General features: G+C 42.3%; 1 protein-coding gene across 1 annotated transcript in view; it reads right to left on the bottom strand.

The window, feature by feature from the left end:
- Positions 1 to 24,911, bottom strand: part of ANTXR1 (ANTXR cell adhesion molecule 1) — a 218,427-nt gene that overhangs the window by 153,506 nt on the left and 40,010 nt on the right. Inside the window, exons 4-8 of the mRNA XM_032497718.1 lie at positions 12,871 to 12,952; positions 12,258 to 12,291; positions 10,857 to 10,936; positions 8,284 to 8,352; positions 6,694 to 6,774 (exon numbers count right to left, since the gene is read on the bottom strand). Of these exons, the coding sequence (XP_032353609.1) occupies positions 6,694 to 6,774; positions 8,284 to 8,352; positions 10,857 to 10,936; positions 12,258 to 12,291; positions 12,871 to 12,952 (346 nt within the window). The remainder of the gene's footprint in view (positions 1 to 6,693; positions 6,775 to 8,283; positions 8,353 to 10,856; positions 10,937 to 12,257; positions 12,292 to 12,870; positions 12,953 to 24,911) is intronic.

The following is a 24,911-nucleotide window of genomic DNA, read 5'->3' as shown; positions in this document are numbered from 1 at the left end:
TGCAAAGTCTGAGTCTAATTAATGACTGCTGAGGCAAATGATTTTTTTAAAAAGCTTTTCTGCTTGCTACAGACACTACAATTGATTCTATTTCTGTTTCCAGGCCTGCTGATGTGAATGGTGCTCAGAATGCCATCTTTTATAGATTCAGTCCTAGAAAAGAGGGTGGGGGAAAAACTAAGGGGGTTTTACAAGAAACAGAGCCACAAAACTGCCCACTTGTCATGCAATGTAGGTCACAAGGCTCTGCATTCCCGGGCGCTGTTTTACAACGAATGCATCTGCACAGCATGGCACGGGACACCATGGGAAACGTGACAAAGGGGGCGGTCTCTGTGACTGCACAATTCAGCATAGAGCCTTTTGAAAAAGACCCCCAGGTCAACAAGTCATTCCAACAATTAGTGCCACTGGAGTTCCCAGCAGGGAGAGTTGAAGGTGCAGGAGAGAACAGGGCAGGCTCCACAGAGAAGAGAGGACTGGAGCAGAGCCTTGAGGTTGAGAGAGAACCTGAGACAGAATTCAGATGGGACAAAGGAGGAGAGGGCGGTTTCCTTCGGATCAGAGACAACCTGATTTAAGAGAAGGGCTACTGTTGAAATACTCTCCCCCCCACCCCTCCACCCCCTCTAGCCCTGGAAAGAGAGTTAGTTCAGTAAAGTCAGGTACTTCCCAGAACTATGGGAAGGTGGTGCAGGCTTTGATTGGATGAAAACCTCGTGGGGTTTTGGAAAAGCAGGTGGGAGGGAAACCAGGAAGACGGGCTCTGGTCAAAGCTTCACTAAGGCCTGGGCCAGATCAGGGGCTCAATTTCTTTCACCTTCGCATGCATAGGAGGGAGAAATCAGCACAGGATTTGGTTTTCATAAATAAAATAAATATGTATACATCATAGAAAAGATTAATTCCTCAATTTCAGGGATCTTACAGCTTCCTTGATAACAAGGATGTTCGTGCCAAAACTTGTAAGAAATCCTTGCAAATATAGTTGTGTTTGCTCAAAACTTGTTTATTGTGAATCAAACATGCAGAAAGTCCTAGGCACTGACTCACCCTCGCATTTTAATAGGAAGCCCAACGCAGGCTTAAATATTTATCCCAGGGAAATTGTCCTAGATGGGGATGGTTGGTGCCGGTGACAGGGTTCTCCTTCTCAGAGGCAGGGTGCTTGGTTCCAAGCACCGCCCTCGATGGCACATGAAGTGAGGATGGGGGGGGGGCGCAGGGGGCATCACGGTAACCAGGCCAAGTGCTGGGATTCAAAGCTGCAGACCCATTTCATTGTTAATCTGAACACAGCTTTCATGCAGGTTCCCATTTCACCGCCTGCAGCACTTTTGAAAAAGCAAACAAAGACCCAGGAGCCTCGCTGGCCCTCGGCTTCATATTTTCACTTGAGGGCTGGCACGACACTCACCAGTTGTGGTCAGTGGAAATTCCCCGAGGAAGCCACATTAAGAAAAGGCAAAGCAATAGTTTCTTCCTTTACAGTTTTACTGGCTTAAAGGGCTACAATCTTCCAACCACCCAAATTTTGCCTTAGAATTTTATCAACTGTATTCTGCAAAAACAAGTAGGAATTCTGTCCTGAGCAAGTGTGGAAGGGAAGATGTTCCTTTCAGCCTGGGTCACGAGGCCAGCTCCTCCTCATGGAATTTCACCCACTGAGCAGAAACTGAGATTTTCAGAGGCGCTCTCTATCTAACAGGCAACAGCAAAGAGCTCTCCTGCCCACCCATGGTGCACACAGATCAGAGCACCCACCTGGGTTCGGGTCCTGCCTTTGTTATAACTGTGTGACTATATCAAGTTATTTCACAATTTTTGGTGCTCAGGGTCCCCTTCTCTGAAATACAGAGGGCTGCTTTCTGGCCTACCCATATTATTCAGTAGAGCACTGTAGTCATCTCATCAGGGGTGTTAGAGACAGAACGGAGTCAATACTGGATCACCACCCACTGCTGAGTGGCCTTGGACAAGGTAACTAATTTCTCTGACTTTGTAGTATCTGCGTCTCTGGAAGGAATACCGACATCTACCTTAAATGGTAGTCGTGAGAATTTGATGAGATGCCTACATGAAATAATTTGCAGAGTCTAGCACCCAAGAACTCACTAAATGAAGAATTTTCTTACTTGTACCTTCCTAAGGAAATAGAAGTGGGAGAAATCCTGGGCTCATGGAACTTGATCCCAAGCCTGCTCTCCCTCTTAGAGCTGTGTGCTCTTGGGCAGTTATCTGAGTCCTCAATTTGTTCATCTGTAAAATGAGGATATATCCTTCACAGGGTTGTTAGGACTTCTACATGGGATAATATTAATGGAGATAAAGGAACAATGCTTGGCCCCCGAATAAATTGCCTACAGCTTTTGGTTTCATTCTTCCTTCTCCCTGTGTCCAACTGGTGGGAAATTAAAACAGAAAACACATGAGGACACTTTGAAAAATAACACGTTATGAAATCTGACACTTAAGTACTTCTTCCTTAAAGTAGAGAGGACTGAGGAGCAATGAAAAGACCAAAACACAGGAGTCAGATTAAGGAAGCAGAGAATCCAGGGACTTGGTGAACCCATGCCTTGGATAATCAGCTCCTGCTAATCCAGTGGTGATTTTCCATTTCCTCACATTCATGGCCTAGAATTGTGGAAAGAGCAGGCTCTCTGGACCTGGACATGGGTTCAAATTCCCTGCTCCATCATTATGAGTGGGCAGACTTGGGGCAGTTTATCTAACTTCCTGCACCTCAGTTTCTTCACTTGTAAAATGGGGATAAGCCAGATTAGATGTGGAAGCGCTTAGCAGAGGATCTGGTAGAGAGACATGCTCAGTAAATCATAGAAATTCTTCTTCATCTTCACAGGCCTCTTTATTAATGGTCCTGAGTGTTCATTTATTCGTCATCCAAAGGGGATATGGATAAAGCACCATGTTCTCTGGATTCCGAGAGTCTTGATTTCAGGCATGATTGTTCCAGTCCTGGGCTCTGTATCTGGCTATGGTTTCCCATTTCCCTGACAGTAAAATACCATGGCTTTCAAGGCTCCGTGTGATTTAGCCATCGCTTGCTTCTTCACTTCATTGTCTGCAATTCTCCACCTTAAGCACTTAAGCACTGCTCTTCTTTCATTCTGTTGTACAGCGTCGTAGGATTCTGCTCCACCAAGAATGTTCTAGCCATGCTCTTTCGATGAACAGCTCCATCTCATCTTTCAGGTTATCTCTTCAAAGGAGCCTGAGTTCTTTGTCAACCCCTTTACCCTTAATCTTCGTAGTACGTTAACTTCCTATATACCATGTATCACAACTTTAATTGTGCATATTTATTTGTTGACTTGTTTTCATGTGTCCTCCCTCACTAAATAGTAAAGTCCACCAGGACAGGGTCTCTACCTGCTTACTTGTAACTGAATGGCCAGAGTCTACCACAAAAGGTTTGCAATTAGTATTAGAGGAATGCATTAATATTAGCCCCTGAATCTTGATTTGGGATTTAAAAATAAGGTCACAATTAAGAGGTACAAATGACTATGTATAAAGCAAATAAACTACAAGGATATAGTGTACAGCACAGGGAATATAGCCAATATTTTATAATAACTTTGAATGGAATGTAATCTATAAAACTATTGAATCATTATGCTGTACACCTGAAACTAATATTGCACATCAATTAGACTTCAATAAAAAAATAAGGTCGTTATGGGTTGAGAACTTCATGAACCCTCTGGACTTACTGAAAGCTGCTCTGCACTCTTATTTTGGATAATTAGGCCCAGTCTATTTTATTATGAGAAAAATAAGCAGCCACAAAGCAACATTCATGGGAACACACAGGAATAGATGCTTCAGATGGAGGGGAGGGGGAATAAGAGCTTTCTTTTCGGTATCCAGAAGGAGAAATGAACCTACTTCTTAAAAACAGCCAACATTCAGGCCATAATTATTTCTGTCTGACTTAAGAAAGATGAGCCGTGCTGTGCTTGTCCCGTTTTTTCTGTCCAAGCAAACGAATTAACAACTGCAATAAACATGGGTTTCAAGTATGGGAAGGATGGAAACCACCAGCATGACTCCCAGATAAAAGCTCACAAGAATGTTATCATTCAGCTAAAAGTTTGGAGTCTCAAATTTTTTTTCCCCCATTTTGGAAGACCTTTTCACTAAAATTTCTTAAACAGCTTTGGAGTTATTTCCATCTGGGGGTAGTAGGGAGAACTTCACAAACACCGGGGCTCCGATTGAGCTGGGGTGAGTTGCTGAGGTTGAACTATTCAAGGACAACAGCAATTTATGCAGATAAAAATGCTCAGATGATTTGGGTAGGAGCCAGCTCTTGAAAGATGTGGCACATGGCTCATAAGAACAGGTAAGAGTTGTCCCTGTTCAGAACCCAGCCATCTGAAGACAGGGCTCCCGCAGTGACCTCATGATTTGGCTCCTGCCTCTGGGCCTCCCCAGTCCCCCTTCTATACACACGAACACTGCCATCAGATTTTCTTCTTAACTATCTTTTGTTAGATGTTCAGAATGTTGCCGTGATGACAGAACATTGTAGTAAAAACTCCTTCAAGGCTCTTGTCAATCTGCTTCCAATCCAATGTCAGCCTGTTTCCCATTACTCCTGACTCCTTTACCCAAACTCTCCCATCAGACAGATAGATATTATTATTATTGTCTTTGAAATATGCTTCGCTGTTTTCCAGACTTTGGGTTGAGATCATGTCATTACTTCTCTGGTGCTACCCATCACGCATCCTTGGTCTCTCAGGAATTCAGGTCTGCCCTAGCTTCTCTCTCCAGACTAGCCCCACTCTGAGCTTCCACAGGACTCATGACCAGGCCCAAATCCTGCCATTAATCATCTATTTAAATCACTATTTGGCTGTTTTATATGGTTATACTTCTATAGTTCTTATTGCTTATGTTGTCAAGTATGCCACCCTGACTCCAGAAATTATTTACAGCAGGGGTCCCTCACCTGGGGAATCCATAATTGGGGCTGATATTCCTCTATCCTTTCAATAATTTTCACTTTCTGGTGAAGGTAGTTTGAGTGGGTTTTTGTTCCTTGCAAACACGTCTTAAAGAAGAAGATTGTCATATGTACACATTTAAGATAGAAATTCCCAACCTGGGGTGGAATTACTTTTCACAGTTCTCCAAGCTTAAGGTCACATATATCAATGTTCTGAAATTACACCTGGGGCACTAATTAAAAAGTGCAGATTTAAAAGATGCAAATTCCTAGGTCCCGCCCAAACTGACTGTGACAGAAGTTCTTGGGGATAGGGCCTGGGAAAGGGTCTTGTAAACAAGATTCCATGGGTGATCTTTATGCATATCCAAGAACATCTAGAGGATCAGGAAGAAGCTGCCATTGATGTTTCTCATATGATGGTGAAGGGACTTGGAAGAGGAAAAAATTCATATGCTTTGAGGACCAATTATATGCCTGGAAAAATATTATGTATTTTCACTAGCATTATCTCTTGTAATCCTCAAACAAGCCAGTGATATGTGTCTTATTATTAATTCCTTATACAGATAAGGAAATAAGTGAAATAACTCATCCAAGGATCTATAAATGATAAGTTGTTGGGCCAGCCTTTAAACTCTGCGCTAGCCAGCTCTTAAGTTCTTGCTTCTCACACCGCTGGGGTTACTCTCCACTCTGCTGCGGTTCTGAGCTAAAACTGGAGGGAAGGAGAGCGAGCACATCCATGTAGAAGGTTTCCTAGGTCATTGCAGGGGAGCTGGGCAGATCCTGAGTCCCTGGTTGGTAGCCCCTAGATCAAGACGCCGTTGACATTTTAAGGGGACAGCGATCCTCTGAGCTCTGAATTTGCATCCTGGACCCCAAGTCTAGAGCCTGGTGAGCTCCAACCAGAGAAACCACTGGCTGTCTATCTGGTCCCCCAGCCTAAAGGTCGAGGCTGTGGCCCTTGCAGACTTTATAACAGGAGCAGCACACATACAGGCCTTCTGGCCGAGGCTTCAAAGACTAGCATCCTCCAATGTTCCAGCTGGACCAAGGGCCGAGCCTGGGTATGGAAGGTGGGAAACAGAGGTCCTGGAAGCCAGTGTCCTGTTCACTGATCGGGATGGGGAGATAAAAAAACAAGGCTGGGTTGGAAAAAAGGGCTGTGGACTGTGCAAACCCTGGGGAACATTGAAACACTCATATCTGGGGATTATAGGTTGAAAATCATCTGGGAAGATTTAAAAACTCCTGTTGCAGATAATTATCAGTGGGCAGCCAAGGCAGAAAACCGCTGGTGCAAAGTGCCCCTGATGGCCGAGCGATACAGGCTGAGCCGAGTGATGCAGGCTGCCTGCAGATATGCTCTGAAGGCAGCGTGCATCGGATGGCTGGGATGCTGAGGTCTGTCAAGGGCACAGTCCTTCCGGTATGAGAAGAGCCTGGAGTCTGGCTTGCTGCCAGAACAGGGTTCCCTTGCATTTTAAAATTTCCATTGCAGGGTAAAGAACTGGCACAGTAGAATGAAAAATGGAACACGTGTGAAAGGCCAGAGGGCCAAGTGGAACAGGACAGATACAAAGATCCACAAAAGAGTGTTGTCTCAAGCAGAAGAACACCAGCCTTAGAGAGATGGAATGGGGGGTATTTACAGCAGGTCAGGGGGCAGAAGGGGCCCGAGTATCCCGTCTCAGAGGAAGTGCTCTACTCACTGAGTGGATGATGCCTTGCAGGGCCTGAAAGCCATCATTTACAGGAAACACATGATCCTTACTGTCTGCGATCCGCGCCAGCTGAGAACACAGCAAACACACACGGAGACGGGTCAGGCTTGGATGCGGAGAACTGAGGAAAGCCACTGGGTCCGGGGGGTCTCTATCTACTTTTAGATCCCAGAGGAACTTGAGGGCTTGACTGAGCTCAGGGGCTTCAGTGAAATACCTTCAGTGATGATGAGCTTACCAGTGGCCTCTCTGGAACAGGTCCGCAGGGTCGGTTCCAGCTTTTACATTTGTTTTAATACTTGTCTCCTTGGGAGCAGAGGTAAGAATGCCCAGCTAGATGAACATTTGGCTTGGGTTGATATATTTATGGATTTGGGGGCGGGCCATTGGCTCATTTTTCTCTCATTCAACCACATTTCTATTGGCAACTGTGTTTGAATCAAACAGAGTCAAGTTTCCTTTCAGAGCAACTTTAAAAATAAATTCAAGCTTTGGTGTTGGGTGAGGCCAATGAGTAACTTTAAAGATAAATTCGAGCTTCGGTGTTGGGTGAGGCCAGCAAATGGCGACCCTCATCTTTCACTCGAACGCTCTTTGAGGAAAAGGACCCTTGCGATATGTTTGGCTGTTCCTGCTTTATGGAGCAGAGGACTGGAGAGAGGAGATGCTGATATGTGAGCTTTTCCACTCCCAAGTCTTTGTCTAGTTCTGTGATTGCCACAGTTATGGTCACAGTTGTGGTCAGTGCCAGGATTTTTACTGATTACAAAAGTAACACATAGTCATTGGGAAATTTAAAAAAACCAACAGTGTTGGAAAAAAGAAAAAAAGTTATTCCTAATTCATCTATCTATCTATTTATCTATCTATCTATTATCTATCTATCTATCCATCCATCCGTCAACCTTCTATTATTGTTAATTTGATATATATATAGTCTTTCATACTTCTTCTATACAAATATACACACTTTATTTAAAAAGTGGACGTCTACTATTCCCACAGTTCTGTAACCCTATTTTACTCATTTAACAACATATCATGAGGATTGTCCATGTTAGTAAAACAAAAAGAAATTATGAAGAACATCTAGTTAGGTTGGTAACAAATTTTCAGTTTGTTTATATATACTTGTACATACATTTTTGCCAACTTGCCAATTGTTTCCATTTTTTTTTTTTTTGGTGTTGAAAATGCGCTGCATTTTTAATGGGGGGAAAGGAATGTTTGCCATTTAAGTAAGGACATCAGATTGGCCAAATTAAGTTTAAAACAAACAAGTTTTACAAGTTAGTTTAGTCTGTTGTGACATCTTGGCAATTTAACGTCTACTAAGAAAGATCAACCAAAAAAGATGCTGCCGGGATGGTCTGTGTTAAAGACCCTCAAGTGCGTTAGCAAATGGGTTCACGTCACTCACACATTCAATAATTCCTTTCCCGCTTAGTATTTCTGGAAAAATAATCTATCTAAAGGGTATTCATGCTGCTGACGCAGCCTCTGCACTGAGAAAGCACGCACTTTCTATCATTTACAAGCTTAGTCTGCTCCCAAACCTGAGGAAGTCCATAATCGTACCTGTGTCTCATTGAAATCCTTCACGCCGACACAGTAAACGATTGCACCGAGATCTCGAGATCTGTTGGCCTGGGCCAATGAAAGAAAGGACGTTACAGAGCAGCAGCGGCGAACATACTCCTTTTGGGTCAGGTATTTACTGAGCACCTACTGTGTGCCAAGGGACCACGAGGGAGAGAGTAATCCTCGTCCCCAGAGAGCCAGTACTCCAGCGAACGTCACCTTTAGTGTAATATGGTGGACGTGAGGAGAGGGATCAGTCTAACGGGACGCGTTGAGAAGGAGCCACAGAAGTGGAGTCTCAATGAAGGGTCTGAACAACGAGGGGAAGAGAAGGGAGCTGCAGGCCAAGAAAAGTCATATTGATTATTCCGAGGAAACGATGGCTTTTTCTATTCCTCTGATGGGTTTTTATTGGCACACTTTCTCCCTTTGTAATGGCAGCGTGCTCTAATGGAAAGGATGTGACATTTGGAACCCGAGATACCTGGGTTTGATGCTTGGCTCTGCTCTGTAACTTGTGTTGGGGATTCAGTGAGATAATATACGCAGAGCTCCTCACAGGAGGCCTAGAACAATGCAGATGCTCACGGATGTCAGCATCCTCTGTGAATAAATAAAAGCCTTTTTTACTTCCATAGAAGACACTGGGTTAACGGTATGGAAGTATGGCCCTTATTTGAGTAGATGAACCCATGACCTTCTCTACTATTAAGTATTGAGAGGGCAACATAAGGAATAACATCCAACTTTGGGCTCGATTTTAACACTTTAATGGCTCTGGTATCTGATTTCCAGCTTCTTTGTTTCAGAAGAGAAAACAAAAATGGAAATCCTTGGTATATACAGTAGGTACTTAATAAATAATTAACAGTAAACATATAGTAGGTGCTCAATATATGCATATTAATTTGAATTGTGTCCTCCCCCCCACCTTAGTACTCAAACCCATTTGTGTCTAACATTGAATTTTAGAAGAAACAGAAACATACATCTTTTTTCTTTCGTGTTAGAAATATTTCTTGCTGCTTTCAGGATAAAATCAACTTTTAGATGGAGTCTAGCCCCAGCCTTATCTGCAACAACTTCTATGTCTCTTCTCCTCTAGTTGGACTTTATATAGAATGATCAAAACTGGCACAGTTTATTTTCTTTATATGTCTTGAGCTTTTCTTTTCTTTTTCAGATCTCCTCTTGCTATTAGCATTGGCATTCTCAATATTTTTCCAAGTTTGTATGTGTCATACCTAAAATTCTTTTCCACTAACCTCTATTTTAAGCCTCTGACACCTATCATTTATTTTGTATTCTGTTATTTCCTTATTAGGGTCTTTTCTTTATTTGACTGTTTTTGGGCACCCGAATAAGCTGTCGTGCATTCCCATTATATAGTTAGTTTCGACTTAAGAACATAGAAATGTATTATTTTCCAAATGCTCAGGGGGTCCCTGTCACATTCCCATGTGTGTTTCTCCATTGTGAATTTTGTATGGTTAGGGGTAGAGGGGCAGTAAGGCGTTAATTAATTAATTAACTTAATTTCCTCATGCCCTTTGCCAACAGAGGCTTCAGAAAGCTGAACATCATCACATGGGAAAGCCCATGAGGGCAGCAGCTATGTCTGACTCACCAGTGTGTCTCTAGTGTCCAGCCAAGTGCCCACACAGACCGAGCTCTTAGTTAACACTGAATGAATGAATGCGTGTACACTTGTGGCTTGTCGAGGAAGAGCTTGAGGGCTGAGTGATGATCGGATTGACTCCTCCCCCAGAGACCATTATCTCCTTCCCTCCCAGCCTGTCTTTTTCCTTATTATGTTTCTTCCTGACTTGGCCTGAATGGCCTCTGTGATTCATGAAGCTTCAAAACATTCCCTTGGTCAACAATTTTCTTGGGCCACTTATATAGAGAGCTTAGATCTGAAACTTGAAAGAATTTCCTAAATATAAACCTCACTTTTCAATTCTTGGATAAACTTCTTTTTCGGAATCTCTTTATACAAACTGACAGCTTTATTTAGAAAGAATTCCTTTACTTGCTTTGAAGAGTGCTTTTTAAGAGCATAAAGAAAGGAAAGAAATATTGATGGAGAGATGACAACTTACTTTGCCACTAATTAATGTTCATGTTGGTTTTTAGTGTAAGAATCTCAATGATTAGTAACATTTTGACAGAACTGGTTCTTCCCTATTTCAAGTAATTCTTTCCCCTCCAATGTTTAGTAGAAATTGAGAGAAAAATCATACCAGTGGATTTGCTGAAAAGTGACATACAGTGCTTCAAAACTGCTTTCCATGAAGGCATGGCAGATATATTTTATTACTCAAAACACAGAGTGATATGCAGATATTTTGAAAAGGGAAAAATACCCACCATGTATGAGACATGAAAATTCACCTTAAAAAATGAGTCATTATTATTATTTTTCGCATATGAGACAGTATTTTATCCAAGGATTTTACAAGGAACACCTGTCCTTTTGCCCGAGGGGAAAGACAGCAGCCCATTTCCGAAGGAAGGAGCCCTGTTTCCACGTCTCCGTTTGGACAGACACAGGCCAGGCTGCCACTCACCTCCCTCTCTGAGTAGAAGAAGAGGTCCTCGTGAAGCTCTCCGTCGGTCAGAGCGATGATGACGCTGGCTGTCCTGTATCCTGCTCAGGCAACAAAGACCCGCTCAGTCCCTCCCGCCCCGCTGGACGGAACCCCCTCTCTGCCCGGGGAGTCCGTCTCTCACAAGCTCAGTCATCCGTGGTCAGCACTGTGAGAACCAGCAACTTTTCTCTGGGGACTGGAGGTAACGCCGGCATGAATAAGAAGAGCGTGGGTGAGACGCTAAAGGAATAAGTTTTATTCCGGGGGTTTCCAAATCTTATCCCCCCAACAAAAGGTCAATCCTGGTGAAATGGTCACCAGACAGAGTAGCCCCAGTGACTCCAACTGGACTATCTGCGTGACAGTCTACGTGACTCTTGCCAAGGTCCGAGGGCAAACTCTACCACCTCGGCCATTCATGTTGTTCTTAATTATGTGCAAGGCTCCTTGAAGAGTTTGGCAAAGAGTGACAGTCATCATGATTTACAAGCTGACTAGAAGTGTTACAGCAGTTGGCAAAACCTACTAGAATTCTTGCAGTGCTTTTTAACCTTCTACTAACACTGCTGATGGCTGACTTACAGTAACAAGGGTTGGTGTTCAGACAGGGTCTGTCCTATTTGTTGAAGTTTGGAGTGAAATAGGAGATTTTTTTTTTTTTCTTTCTTAAAGCCTTTACTTTTGAGAGATGACAGAAAAATCTTGCAGGTACACAGGGAAAACTAATACACCTCTACAGACCTAGAAGAAAAATCCTCACTGTAACACTGACTCTCTTTTAAGAGATTTGTCTCAGATAAAGAAATGCTATCATGAAAGATAGGGTACTAATGGTAATAATAGCTTAAATGGTAATAATAATAAGCATTATTTCTATGTGCTAAGGACTCTATTAAGTACATTTTATGCTTTTTTTTCATTTAAATGAAAGAAAGTTTAAGTCAAACTGATATCTTAATCTAAAATCATATCCACTCATAGTAATGAAGAGGCTTGGAGCTCAGAGGACAAAAAAATTAAATTTGACATAAAAATCTAAGACTTTAAGAAAAAATCCAAGAATTTCTTAACCCATCCAAGTATTTATTAACCTAATGAATTCAACATGCAAAACTGTTCATGGACATTACAGACTGTGGTCCATAATGAGATCTTAATTACTTTTATATAACATTTTTTGGGAATCATCAGAGCAGTAGAATTTGACCTGGTACCTGCCGTTTTTCTATGCATTCCTTCTCTGGAATAAAGAGTGTGCCCAAGGGTTACAGGCAATATCATATGTGTCATTTGGAACATTAAATTACTAAGGCATTTTCAGAAGCAAACACTGGAAAAAAACTAAATAATTCATAACGGTGATTCAAAACATAGTCTTACCTTGACTGTTTTCATAATAAATCTGCTCACTGGCCTGAAAAACACATGGAAGACCCATTAGACACATAGTCACTGTTCACTACTACAAATGCCATATTGGGCAGTGGGCTGTTGGATACACAGCCTGGGGTCTTGATTTTTCTATGTAATTCACCCAAGTTTCACTCAGATAGCAATGGGTGACATTCATCTAACGTTACCCTGACCTTTAACTCATATACTTAGAACAGGGATCAATATCTTACTTCTCATAGACTGGGCCTTGTATTCCTTAAGATTGAAGTCATTGGAATTGTCCCATATCCTGAAGAAACATACAGTAAAGGGTACCTTGGGAACAGAGAAGGCCTGTGTGTGGCATGATTCATGAGTGTCAGCCAAGCATTAGCTAAGAGACCCTTCATCAGTGTCAGGGAAGGAGGAAAGAATTTCATTTCTTCAGCTTTCCTGGATGGAGTTATCGTGTACACGCTTATGGGAAAATTTTTTCACTCTTGCCGTTGGGTGTTTCTCAGCACCCTTAATATGTGTGCCTTATCTCATCAGGCATTCCTGTGTTGATGTTTCCATTATCACATGCTATATTTGGAATTTAAAACTTTTTTAAAATTACCCTTTCAAATCCTTCATGCATGTAAGTGTCTCCTCCTGGCAGAACCTTCTGGAGTTCTTCTAGGCCTTGACGGATCTGTTCTCTGAAATCCAAAGATACCCTGTTAGTCTTGTTAGAGCATTATTTACTTTGCTGTTGGTAGTCACATGCGTTAATCTTTTCTTATCTCTATAATGCCCCAATCGTCCCCCAAAAGCTTATCAGCGGGAAAGTCTTTGTGGTAAGTTACCCATTTAGAGTCAGCCACAGGGTAGAATGAGTGTGATTTCAAAGACTGAGGGAAAGGACCTTTCTTTAGGAATCTGCATCTGCTCGAGGAAGTTTTCCATTTCCCGAACAGGACAAAGTTTTCATTCTACACTGGAAATGAGTCTTAAGACAGAACTGCTCCTGAGAGGACACAGAGCAACTTAGGCAATTTTACATCAAGACACGAAGGGCTCATGTGAATGAGAAAGACTCAAGGACCAAGAACACAGGGCAAGGCCACCACGGGGACCGCAGGCGGGAGGGGCAGGCGTCCGCAGAGCCACCTCTGCCACCAGCATGGTTGTGCCAAAGGAAACATGTAGTCAGCTTGAAAATAAAGACCCAAGCAATCTGCGCTTTCCAGGACAACCAAGAGTGTGGGCTGGTGCCCATGTTTTCTTACTTTGGTTGCTCAAGGTGGTGGTGGGGCAGGAAGAGGAAGTGGCTTATGGTATTGGGACACGGTCCGACGGCAGTGGAAAATGGGAATGGTTTGGGGACCAATAGGAATCTTTGTGGACCATTCCCTCTGGGATGGATGATGTCCACATTCATGTTCCTGTCTTTTAAATTGCTCCATACTGTGCTGGAAAGGGCAAGAAAGTTTAGTTTCCGAAAAAAATATTAACATTATTGATGAGCAACAAGCCCACAAAGGATTTGAAATTGCCTTTCTCCCACCGGGGTTTCTTTAAGGGCAGAGGGTGGAGATGCACAATTTAAATTAGGTGGAGAAATTCCTTCAGAGGAGGGAGAAGGCCTCATTGAACATCCACTATGCACAAGGCTCTGCTCAAAAATTTCCGACTTCATCCTCACATTAAAGGTGAGAAAACTTGGGTGCAGAGAGGTTAAGTAGAAGAGCAGGGACTTGAGGTCAAATCAGCCTGACTCAAGAAAAAAAGCAAACAAAAAACCCTCCTGGCTTTTTACTTTTCCAAGCAGCCTCCCAGCATAGAATGGTGCTGGAGAAGTGGGAAGTTTTCAATAACAGCTGAATTAGTGAACAGCACTGGCAATTTCTAACGCCGTCTGAGTACTTACACTGTGCCAAGCTTTGTTCAAATAATATATGTAATTAATTCACTTATGCCTTACAATAGCTCTTTGAGGTGGATACTAGTGTAATATCCTTTTTACAGATAAGGAAACTGAGTCACAGAGAGGCTAAGGAAGTTTTCCAAAGCCCCTCAAATACTAGGTGGCAGAAATGGGATTTGAACTCAGGAGGCCTTGCTCTCAGTCACTATGATAAATTGTTTCTCCCTTGAATAAATGAAGGACAGAAAAGGAAAGGAAGGAGGGAGGGAGGAAGGAAGGAAGGAGATTTATTACTGGTCTATTCTGACAATTGCTTAAAGAGGAAGTCCAGTGTAAAATTAACCTTTCATAAAACACGATATAACGGGGTGGCCATCGGTACAGCTGAATCACCAGGTTGTCAGAGGTTTTACAAGACAAACTGAAAAGGGTTCAGCCCGAGCTTGTCCCGGGCCCGGGCTGCTGACGCGTCTTAGGTGGCGTATTTAAGGCCAAGGAACTCAGACGTTGGGAAATATTCTGAGTGTTGTCTGCCTGTCTTGTCAGTGCCCAGATATCAGATCCCCTGCCCTGCTGCCCAGATCAGAAACTGGAAGCCTTCTTTGACCCCCTCTATTTTGACTCCCCTCTCTCCTCCTGCTCCCCTCCATAATCCAGTGGCTGTACTCCAAACATATCTTGAAACTGACACCTCTTTATCTCTTCGGCCAACCTCATGGTCTGGGCCACCATCGTTTCTCACTTAGACCACTGGCTCTCTTTGAACTGCTTTCTTGCGTCTCTTCCATTCCATCTCCACATGGCTGCTGGAGTGTTCTTAAAATATGGATCAAAACACTGCTCCCCTGCTCAAACCCTTCATAGCAGTTGATTAGACTTGGGATAAAATCTCATATCCTTGCCATGACCTTCAAGTGCCTGCGTGGGATGGTTCCTCTGCTTCCCGACAGCCTCATCTTGCACCGCTCTGCCCCCATTCCCTTCACTCGAGTCCCATTGGTCTTCCCAAGCTCCTTTCTCCAACAGGTGCTTCCCGCCAGCAATCCCTGCTGCCTAGGGGCTGGGGATGCTTACTGCCCAGCTCTTCACCGGGCTAATTCTTACCCAGCCTTCAATCCCAACCTAGATACCAATTGTTCAAAGTAGCCTTCCTTGACTTCTCCAATTCAAATTAGCTCCCTCAGTCAGGTTTTCACGTGGTACCCCACAATTTTTGCTTTATAGCACTTAGGATATTTTATAACAACTAACCTTGGTTATGTAATTATTTGCTCAGTTTAGTTTAGTTAGTCTATTTCAACTCTAGACTTTAAGCTCCACGAGGGCTGGGCCGTGTCTGTTTTGGTCTCCACTCTATCTTCTGTGTCTATCATAGTCCCCGAAACGTTATAGACATTCAACAAATATTTGCTAAAGAGGTGAGAGGAGGGAATAAGCTTCACTTGGCCACGTGGACGGAGGCCAGGCAGGAGCTGACCTAGTAGTAATCGACGGTAGGCACGTCTGGGTCCTTGTGGTTACAAGTCATTCTCTGTCTTGTTCCTCTTTACATAACCCCCAATATTTTAATAAATCCCATTAAAAGGCATAGCTTGCAGGGAGGGTATGGCTCAAATGGTAGAGCACACGCTTAGCATGCATGAGGTCCTGGGTTCAATCCCCGGTACCGCCTCTAAAAATAAATAAATAAATAGACCTAATTACCTCCCCCCACAAAAAATAAATTGAAAAATAACTTTAAAAAGGCATAGCTTAATTTCAACTCAATCATTTGGTAACAAGAAAGAGCATATATCTGTGCATCAGAAGGAGGGTTAAAGATGAGTGCAGAGTCCCCCACGGAGGCCATGATTGGGAGGGGGTCGCTTTGCCCTGCAGGTCGGAAGTTCCATGAGAGGGACAGCAATGACAAGGTGGCATGAGGGTGAGGCTGGGATAGGAAAACTGGGGTTTGCTCCTGAACACACAGAGGTGGCACCCTGTAACCATTCAGTATAGCTAGGGGGGCACTATCGGGGAGGGGACTAATTTCTGACCATCAGGTGGGTGGAGATTGGGCATTAAAAGTAAATGTGAACAACGACAAAAAAGGAAATGTGGCCTTATCCTTGGTCATTGACTAGGGAGGTTTGGGACATTTTGGTAACACTAAAATTGGAATACTGTGCTAAGCCTACAACTTAAAAAAGATGACTTGAAAAAAGGCATACCGGGGGTGTGGAAAAGGCTCCTTGGCTTGTCTGTGTTTCTCTCCTGCCAAAAAAGTCTGGGAACTGGGGTGTTTTCTCTAAGCCGACTTCCTTTCCTTTACAAGTATTTTCTTGAGCTTTCTATTTTTTGGTACCAGAACAAGCAAAGGCTGTTTTGGAAACTGCCCTTATCCTTGGTGCTTTGTGTCTGACAAGATACGAGCTCACTAGTCCCACGCGGTGGCCACCCGCTCCCCGTATAGCACCCCGGCTTGGTGAAAGACCAGATGACTTGTGGCCCCACCTCCCTATTCCATGCGCCTTCTCTCAGCACCCACCACGTCGACGCAAACCAAATAGACGTTTTCATGGAAACTGTGGGTCCGTTTTAATTCCGGAACAATAGAACTATTAATGAGGGTCTATTTTTTTTATGCTCTCTTAGAAATGAAAGAAAACTGGGATAAAGATCTTTTAAAGAGGTGATAAGAACTTCTCCTCTCTGAGGACTTGGTTATTACCCAATGAAATGTTATCTTCCTGGGAAACGAGAGAGTCTGGGGATCCTATGAAAAGAGGCTGCTATTAAGTCTCTCTTCCTTGGTGATTTCACATGTCTGCCCGTGTTTCTACTCAGAAGTTAAGGGTTTCCAGGCCACATGTCTTGTTTTCCTTTTGCAACCTCTGCAACACTTAATGATGGACACAGAGTGGGTGATTTGTTCTTGAATGAATGACTCCAGTTTGGATGCATGCATGCATGCATCCATCCATTCATTTTCAAAACTATTTATTAAGCGTGTGCTGTGCACCAAGCACTACAGGGTAGTGCTGGGGGTAGGGGTAGGGGTAGGGGGTGGGGGGAGTCGGTTACAGTGCCTGTTGGGCTTTCTGTTGCCCTGGAAATTTTTCTACACTTCTTGAAGATTACTTTCTGGGATTCCAGTTGTACTGTGACATTTTAATATTTGCTGATGAAGACATTAAAGATGAATGCACATAAACACGTCAAGAGGCACTTCCACAAGGTTTTTCCCCAAGTATCCAAGCGATGTTCCTACTGCAAAATCCTCCTCGAGGTTATGCAATGTCTACCACATTTTCGGTCTATAAAAACAGACTCCACCACCACCCCCCCAAAACTGAACATCGGCTCTTCATTGTCGACATCTTGCCTCCTAGTAAAAGAGTTTCTGTGGAACTGACTTTTCTCAAATGTCCTCCAGTTGTTGGCTTCAGAGTCCTCAACTTGTATAGTAAACACACAGCACTCTTAACCACTAATGCTACACTCACAACATTTCCAGATGTCTTAGGGCTCCCGTGTTGGCTACAAACACATGGCGTGAACAGAAGAGCAAAGGTTAATTAAAGACATTTTGCTGCCACTTTTGGAGTCGTGAAGTCCCACTACCAACTCCAATCATTTACTTATAATGTGTAAAAATCATGTCCTTTTTGGGACTTTACCCTAAGGATAGGCCACTACGATTAATGACATTGAGATGCATGTGGAACCAAAGCTTCTTTGCTATATTTTTTTAACTGAGGAATAATTTAGATACAGTAACATGTGTAATTAATTTCCTTTATAATTGTCAAATTTACTTCTATAAAGTTGTTCATAACATTCCTTCATTATCTTTTAATATCTGTAAGATCTATAATAATATTTCCCTTTTGTTCACATTTTAGCAGTTGCTGCATGGGTTATGATATTCATCTTTATTTTATAACAGCTGATAATATTAACCATATGTTAATATTAACGTATTCGGCCACTTCTCAAATAATGGCAGAACCCTTTAATGTTACACTTCCATGTAATTCCCTCTCATCCTTTGTGCTATTGTGGTCGTGTCTTCTACTTCTGTATATGTCATACACTCCACAATAGGGTGTTAATTGTTTCTGTCTTAAACAATCATCTTTGTATGAAATTAAGAAAATATTTATCATTTTAGTACTCTCCCTTCCTTTTTATGTAGCTTTAGTTTACACCTGGTGTCATTTTCCCTCTGAAGAATTCCTTTAGTACGTACGTACGTATGTATGTACGTATTCATGTATGTATGTATGTATTCATGTATGTATATATTCATGTATGTATGTATTTATTTATTGGTAGTGCAAATTTGCTGATCATGATTCTCTTAGTTCTTTCTAGAAATGTTTTAATTGTGCCTTCAATTGGATATTTTCACTGGATACAGAATTCTAAATTGACTGTGTTTCCTTTCATCTCTTTAAAGAGCTCGATCCTTTGTCTTCTAGATTGCATGTGGTTTTTCCTGATGAAAAGTAAGTGATTTTCATTGCCATTTCACTGTAACATGTCTTTCCCCTTCCCTCTTAGATTGCTTTCAAGGGTATCCCTTTATCCTGTTTTTCAAGAATTTGGCTACAGTGTGCTTAGGTGACTTAAAGAAAATTTTTTTTTTTTTTTTGGTATTTGTCCTGCTTGGGGTTTTTTCAAGCTTCTTGAGTCTGTGTGTGGAATAGCATGCTTGGTACTCCAATTACACATACATTAGACCATGTGACATTATCCCACAAATCATAGGATCTGGTTCATAGCCCACCCCCCATCTTTTCCCATTTTCTCCTTCAGTTTAGATAATTTCTCTTAACTTGTTTGTAAGTTCATTAATCCCTTTTCTGCAGATATCATATGTTTCAGTCCACAGTTTTCACTTGGTTTTTCCTTTGAGTTTTCTTTTTTCTCTTTTTCCTGATATCCCATGTCTTCCTCCATTATATTCACCTTTCCCTATAGATTCTTATATGTTTGTAATAGTTGTTTGAAAGTCCATGTCTACTAATTCTAATAATTGAGTCACCTGTGGTTGCTTCCATTATTGTGTTTTTCCCTTGATTAAGGGTTACATTTTCCTGCCTCTTTCCATGTCTCATAATCTTTTAACTTGTATTTCACACATTGTGTATAAAAAAAGCAGTGGAAACTTAGGTATAATATTGATTTGTTTTGTCTACTCACTACAGAGGATAAGCCTTTCATCTTTGTGAGCTCAGGTTGGGGGCCGAATACTTAGATTCCCCCTTGAGTTAGGCTGACCTTGGGCTGGGCTACAGCTTTAGTTAAAGTGTGTTCCCTGTTATTAGCCCAACTCCCAGCCTTATACCTTGCCCTGCCTTTGTGATCTTTTCTGTATTCGAGGTGGGAAGGAGTTAGGTACAGCTTCAGGTATTTTGGCTTGACCTTGGACTCAGCCCTGGTAGGACTCCAGACTCCAAGCATCGTAAGTATCCATCAAATGATGTGATTTCTCTCTACTTCTCAACAGCTCCTCTACTGCTACTTTCTTGGGAAAAATGCAGAGGGGTGGGTGAGGAGGAAGAGCTGAGAAATTTCTTTTTTTAATAGAGGATCTTTCAGATAATGCATCCCTCTGGCATATATCATTGTCTAAGGTTCAGCAGACTTTTCCTCATCCCTGCAAAGTCTCTGTCCATGGCTGATCTACATTTCCAGTTTCCCATACCCAGACCAGACATCCAACTCCCAGTATAGAAGCTTTTGCAGATCTCTGCTCAGCTATCCAGGGCTTATTTCTCTCTAATTCAGTTCATCAGTGCTTCCTGTGTGCCTTCTAGCCCCATAGAAACATATGAATTTTATTTTGTCTGGACTTTTCTGGTTGACCATGGAAATGAAGATTTTTCACATCCCTCTACATCCTAACTAGAAGCAGACATACTGTAAAGGGTTTTTCTAAACATTTGTGACTACACATTTGTTTCAAGTCAGGAAGAAAAATACTGGAGATGATTACCAGCATATAAATATACTTTAGTATCCTTTTTAATATTCTAAAAAAAAATCCTCTGTGACCCTTCATCTCCCTCAAGCTATTGACCAATTCATTTGCCTTTCTCTTCAAAATACAGCATCTTTAAAGAGTACTCACTTCCTTACTTCCCTAGTTTTCCTGGTGAAGACTTCAAATGTGAAGTGATCTTTGACTATCTATCTGTTTATAATGAATGAGTGAGGACTAAGATTTGCTGGATGCTCTGTGTGCATGGTGGGGCATGCCAATTGGTGAATGACCCCCCTTTAGTCGACAGGATTTTTTGGTTGAGGACCCTCAAATATCATTGTATGTCCATTTTCCTGCTCTGAGATATTTATTTCTATAGAGAAGTACTTTTTAAACTCTTTCCTTAAGTGTTAGTTCTGGAATTGACAAGGGGCAGGGTTGGAAGTAGCAACATTTGTTATGCACATATTACCGTAATCTCCCATGTCTGGTGTCTGTCCATGAAACCATTCTTGTTTAATTTTGCCAAAGAATGTGCTTCTCTTTTCTGGTGGAGCTGGAAAAAGGGTAATTTTCAAAGTGTAGTGGAAGTAAGTGGTTCTAAAGGTTGATAAGCTCCTTGGATAAACTTTTAAACAATATTCCAGTCTTCACCCTGTAGCCTTTCCTTGACTCCGGCAGTATCTGACAGTTCCAGGTTCTGAGCTCCAGGATTCTGCAAGGCTAGAAGGCTTATTACCCTTCAGCATCATTTCTGCAGGATTATATTTGACTTTTTTCCACAGTGCTTATGTCATTTGCCACTCCCCATCTTCTTTCTGTCTTCATCTATAGCGTGCTTATGGTTTAAATATTTCTTAATTTCCTCAAAGATGGGCTTTGTGGTTTTGTTTCACCTTCTCCTGATTTTGGGTGGTTTTTTTTTTTTTTTTCTTTGCAAGAAAAGGGGCCAAGAATGTCTTTATCCCTCACTTTAAAATTGGAAGCCCTCACCTTTTAGCCCATTGTGCTGTGACTTTGGTCTCCACGATTCTGCTAAAACTGCCTTTGTCAAGGTCCTCAGTGATCTCCACATGGCCAATCCATTGGTCACTTCTCTGGTTTCTCCTGACTCAACTTCTTACAGCATCAGACACAGTTAACCTCTCCTTCAATTCATTTTTAAAAATATTTATTTATTTATTTATTTATTTTTTGAGGTGGGTAAGCACTTAGGTTTGTTTGTTTGTTTTAATGGAAGTACTGGGAATTGAACCCAGGACCTCATGCATGCTAAGTATGCACTTTACCACTGAGCTGTCCCCCCCCCCCCAAACTCTCCTTCAATTTAAAGTGCTTTCTTCCCTTGACTTCCATTGTAGCATCCTCTCTGATCTCCCTCATCAGATGTTCTTTCTCATATTTTTGTATAGGCTTTTCATTCTCTTCTGAAACTTTAAAGATTGGAGCGTCCCAGAACCCAGATCCCTTATTCTTACACTTTTACTGTCTTACAAAGGCAGTCTCATTCTTCCCGTGGCTTCAGTGCCATTCACAGGAGCATGGAATTTGGAGGAAGACAGACGGGGCACTGAATCTTAGTTCTGCTGCTTCTGACACATGTCAGCTGTAGATTTCTCAAAAGTAGGATGAAGGTGTGGAATTATAAGATCTACCAGCTTCCTTCCAGCTCAGTCTTGCATCTGATTTTCTGTGGGGACCAAAGGTTGAGCAGAAACGGAACCCGGGAACCTCCTGGGAACTGGCCACACTGGGCAGGTAGGAGTAGTCCACAATGTGACACAGGGGCAAGTGCAGACCAGTGGCGGGAGCCCATCAAAGAATTCCCAGATTCCTACACTGCTCTAAGCTGGCGCAAAGGACAGGACTGATGGTTAAATCACAGGGGAACCTGACTTTACACAAACCCCTCTTTACACAACTCTATTTTGGTTGGTTGCTCATTTGTGCAGTGGTTTTCACCATGCAATTTCCTACGGCACTGCTTGGCTTTTGAAACAAATCCTGTTAAGACCTTCTCCATCACCTTCCCCTCCATTGAATCATATTTTTTTTTGCAGGAGATGGAAGTGGTGGAGAGTAGGCTCTATATTCAGGGTTGCCCGAGTAGGTAGCTTCATCTAAGAGAACCTTCAGTTCTATGTTCCTCTTAGTTCAATAGGAACTGGGTCCCACCTGGTGCTGGTGGCATCTAAAATGGTCAGGGTGATAAACTCGAGCTTAGCACTACTGACCACAGCGAGTGTTCGGAGGGGCATAGGCAGAGCGGCAGCCTGCCAAGTTCTGTGCGACTGACACTGCGGAGTCCAGAGCCACCTTCTTGAATGGAAGCTGAGAGTGGATAGCCCTAGGGTAGATGACAGACAAGAGTCTGCTGCTTTGGTCAAACCATATCTCTTTAGTATAGGCTGGAGAAGGCTACAGTTTTCTCCAAAGACAGGACTTCCTTGCCACACTTTGGAGTCATATTGGGCGGGAGGTGGGAGTAGGTAGGAACATACTAGGTCCACAGCAGATAATCCAACCCACAAGTCATACGTGGGTACGACTGTTTGAGAAGAGTTGGGGGAACATGCAAGATGTTGGTAGGACATGGGGCAATGAAACCTCTTACAAATCACTATTGGGAGGGTAAACTGGAGCAGCCCCTTGGGAGAACAATGAAATCAGGCCAAGTGAAGTTACATATTCACATACCACAAGACCTAGCAATTCAATCCCTCGTTACATATCACGATATAAGAGAAATCTTGCTTCCCACCTTCCGAGAGACTGGTACAAAGATGTTCTTTGCAACTTTGTTTATAACAGCAAAAAGTTAGAAATGAGCAAATTGTCCATTAATAAGAGAATAGATCAGTACATGATGGTACATTATTACAATAGAATGCAATGCAATAGAAAGGAGACATTAGTTAAAACGAACCAAGCATAGCTATATATATCTACATGGAAAAAGTCTCAAAAACATTATGCTAAGTGTAAAAAACAAGCTCGAGAAAAACACATACAATAACTTTCTATAAAGTTTAATATAAAAAATGTAATATATTGTTCATGTGTACGTAAAAATATACAGCAGCCATTAGAATGATAACCTCCAAGTTTAGGATAGTAGTATCTCTGGTAAGGAAAGAGGAATAGGGTGTCAATACCTGTAACATTTTACTTTGTAAGCTTGGTGGTGGAAAATGAAAGTTTATTATCCCTTTTTGGTGTACTTTTGTTATACTCAAAATATTTAATAATTAGAAAAACTTGTTGAGGGTGAGTAGTAAATGCTGAACCACACAGTTCATGAGGAGGGATTCTGAACCTATTAAGGGCAACACTAACTCTAAGGCTCAAGTCCCCACCTGGAGGCCAGCAGGCTAAGAGATGATGGACAGGTCTGATGTTGATCAACGGTGGGGTGTTTTTTTGGTAGGACCACAGAAGATCTGTTGGTGTTGGTTCTCTAGCTTCGGATGAGAACTCTATCATTGATTCTGAAGTTTGCCTTGCTGGCTCCATCCAGACAAGAACATTTCTGTGTTGTCTCTACTACAACAGTGGTACCCAGACTTGGTATAAGACAGTGTACGGTACACAAAGACACAGAGGATATAGTTTTTTTCTAAAATTTTTGAAAGAACTCAGCATGCTTTATATATAAAATCAAACACCTGTATATTATGAAATAAGGTACAAATGCACATGCATTTTTAAAATGAAAGGATGTTGGAAAATTTCTTGCTTTCAGTGAGCCTCTGCAAACTCTGTCCTAGGATCTTTGGATATGCCTTTATTTTTTATTACTAACAGGGGATCCTCCAGAGGGAGAGTGTGGGAGGCAATGGACCACACTACTCTCACAAATTAGCCTGTTCCCAGGTCTACTGAATTAACCATCCTTGAGACTCGGTACAAGAAGCCCTTAGATCAGCTTTCTCTACAGACACTGCCTGTGTGAGCCTGTCTGCAGGCAGTCTCGCTAGAACAACAGACAAAGAAAAGAGTAACTTTTACCTGGCTTCATGCTGAAGCAGTATTTTCTACCCATATCCCTCTACACAGGGATGGACCAGTCAAAGGTTAAAAACTTCAGAGGAGGATGCGAGTCAGGGAGAGCTGGGGACTCACTTTTTGAATTATTCTTGGATATGCTGTGATGATCTGAGTGGGCTGTCTCCAAGGGGATTTGGGGTGATTCCTTAGCTGTTTGTTAAAACCCCAACAACAACCACAATAGCAGCTACACTATTTACTTTGTGCCTGGAATTGCTAGTCCTGCCAACAGTTCTATGACGTAGGGACTGTCATTATATTCACATGACAGCTGAAGAAACAGGCACAGAGCGGTACGGACCTTTCCAATGGACTCAGACCCCATGATATTATCTTTCAGTCAACAGGACAAGAGAATAAATCAACACTCCCCTCTTTTTCTCTTAATCTTTGCCATCAATTCTTCTTGTACTTAAATGAAAAGCACTTTAAGAGGGAACGAATCCAGGCGCTTTCAAGCACAAAGTATCTAAGACTCTGTCTCTCTCTTGTTATTTTTAAATTTAGAAAAAGAAAAAGCATTTAGAACTATGTCTCTTGGTAATGATAGCCTGTAATCATTATGCTCCAGGAATCAAGCGATGTGTTCAGAATATGTCATTTTCCCCTGTGATACTAATAGCAAAACCACACTCCCGACCAAAGCAGAGGATGACCGAGAGGGATAGAGCAGTGTGGTCTCTTGGTTTCTGCTCAGCAGTCTGAGCCAAGCATTCTTGGCTTTCACTCCAAC

This window comes from Camelus ferus, chromosome 15 (genome assembly GCF_009834535.1).
Source record: "Camelus ferus isolate YT-003-E chromosome 15, BCGSAC_Cfer_1.0, whole genome shotgun sequence".
NCBI classification, from domain to species: domain Eukaryota; kingdom Metazoa; phylum Chordata; class Mammalia; order Artiodactyla; family Camelidae; genus Camelus; species Camelus ferus.
The sequence above is the reverse complement of the archived record's forward strand: the minus strand, read 5'-3'. Positions and strand labels throughout refer to the sequence as shown.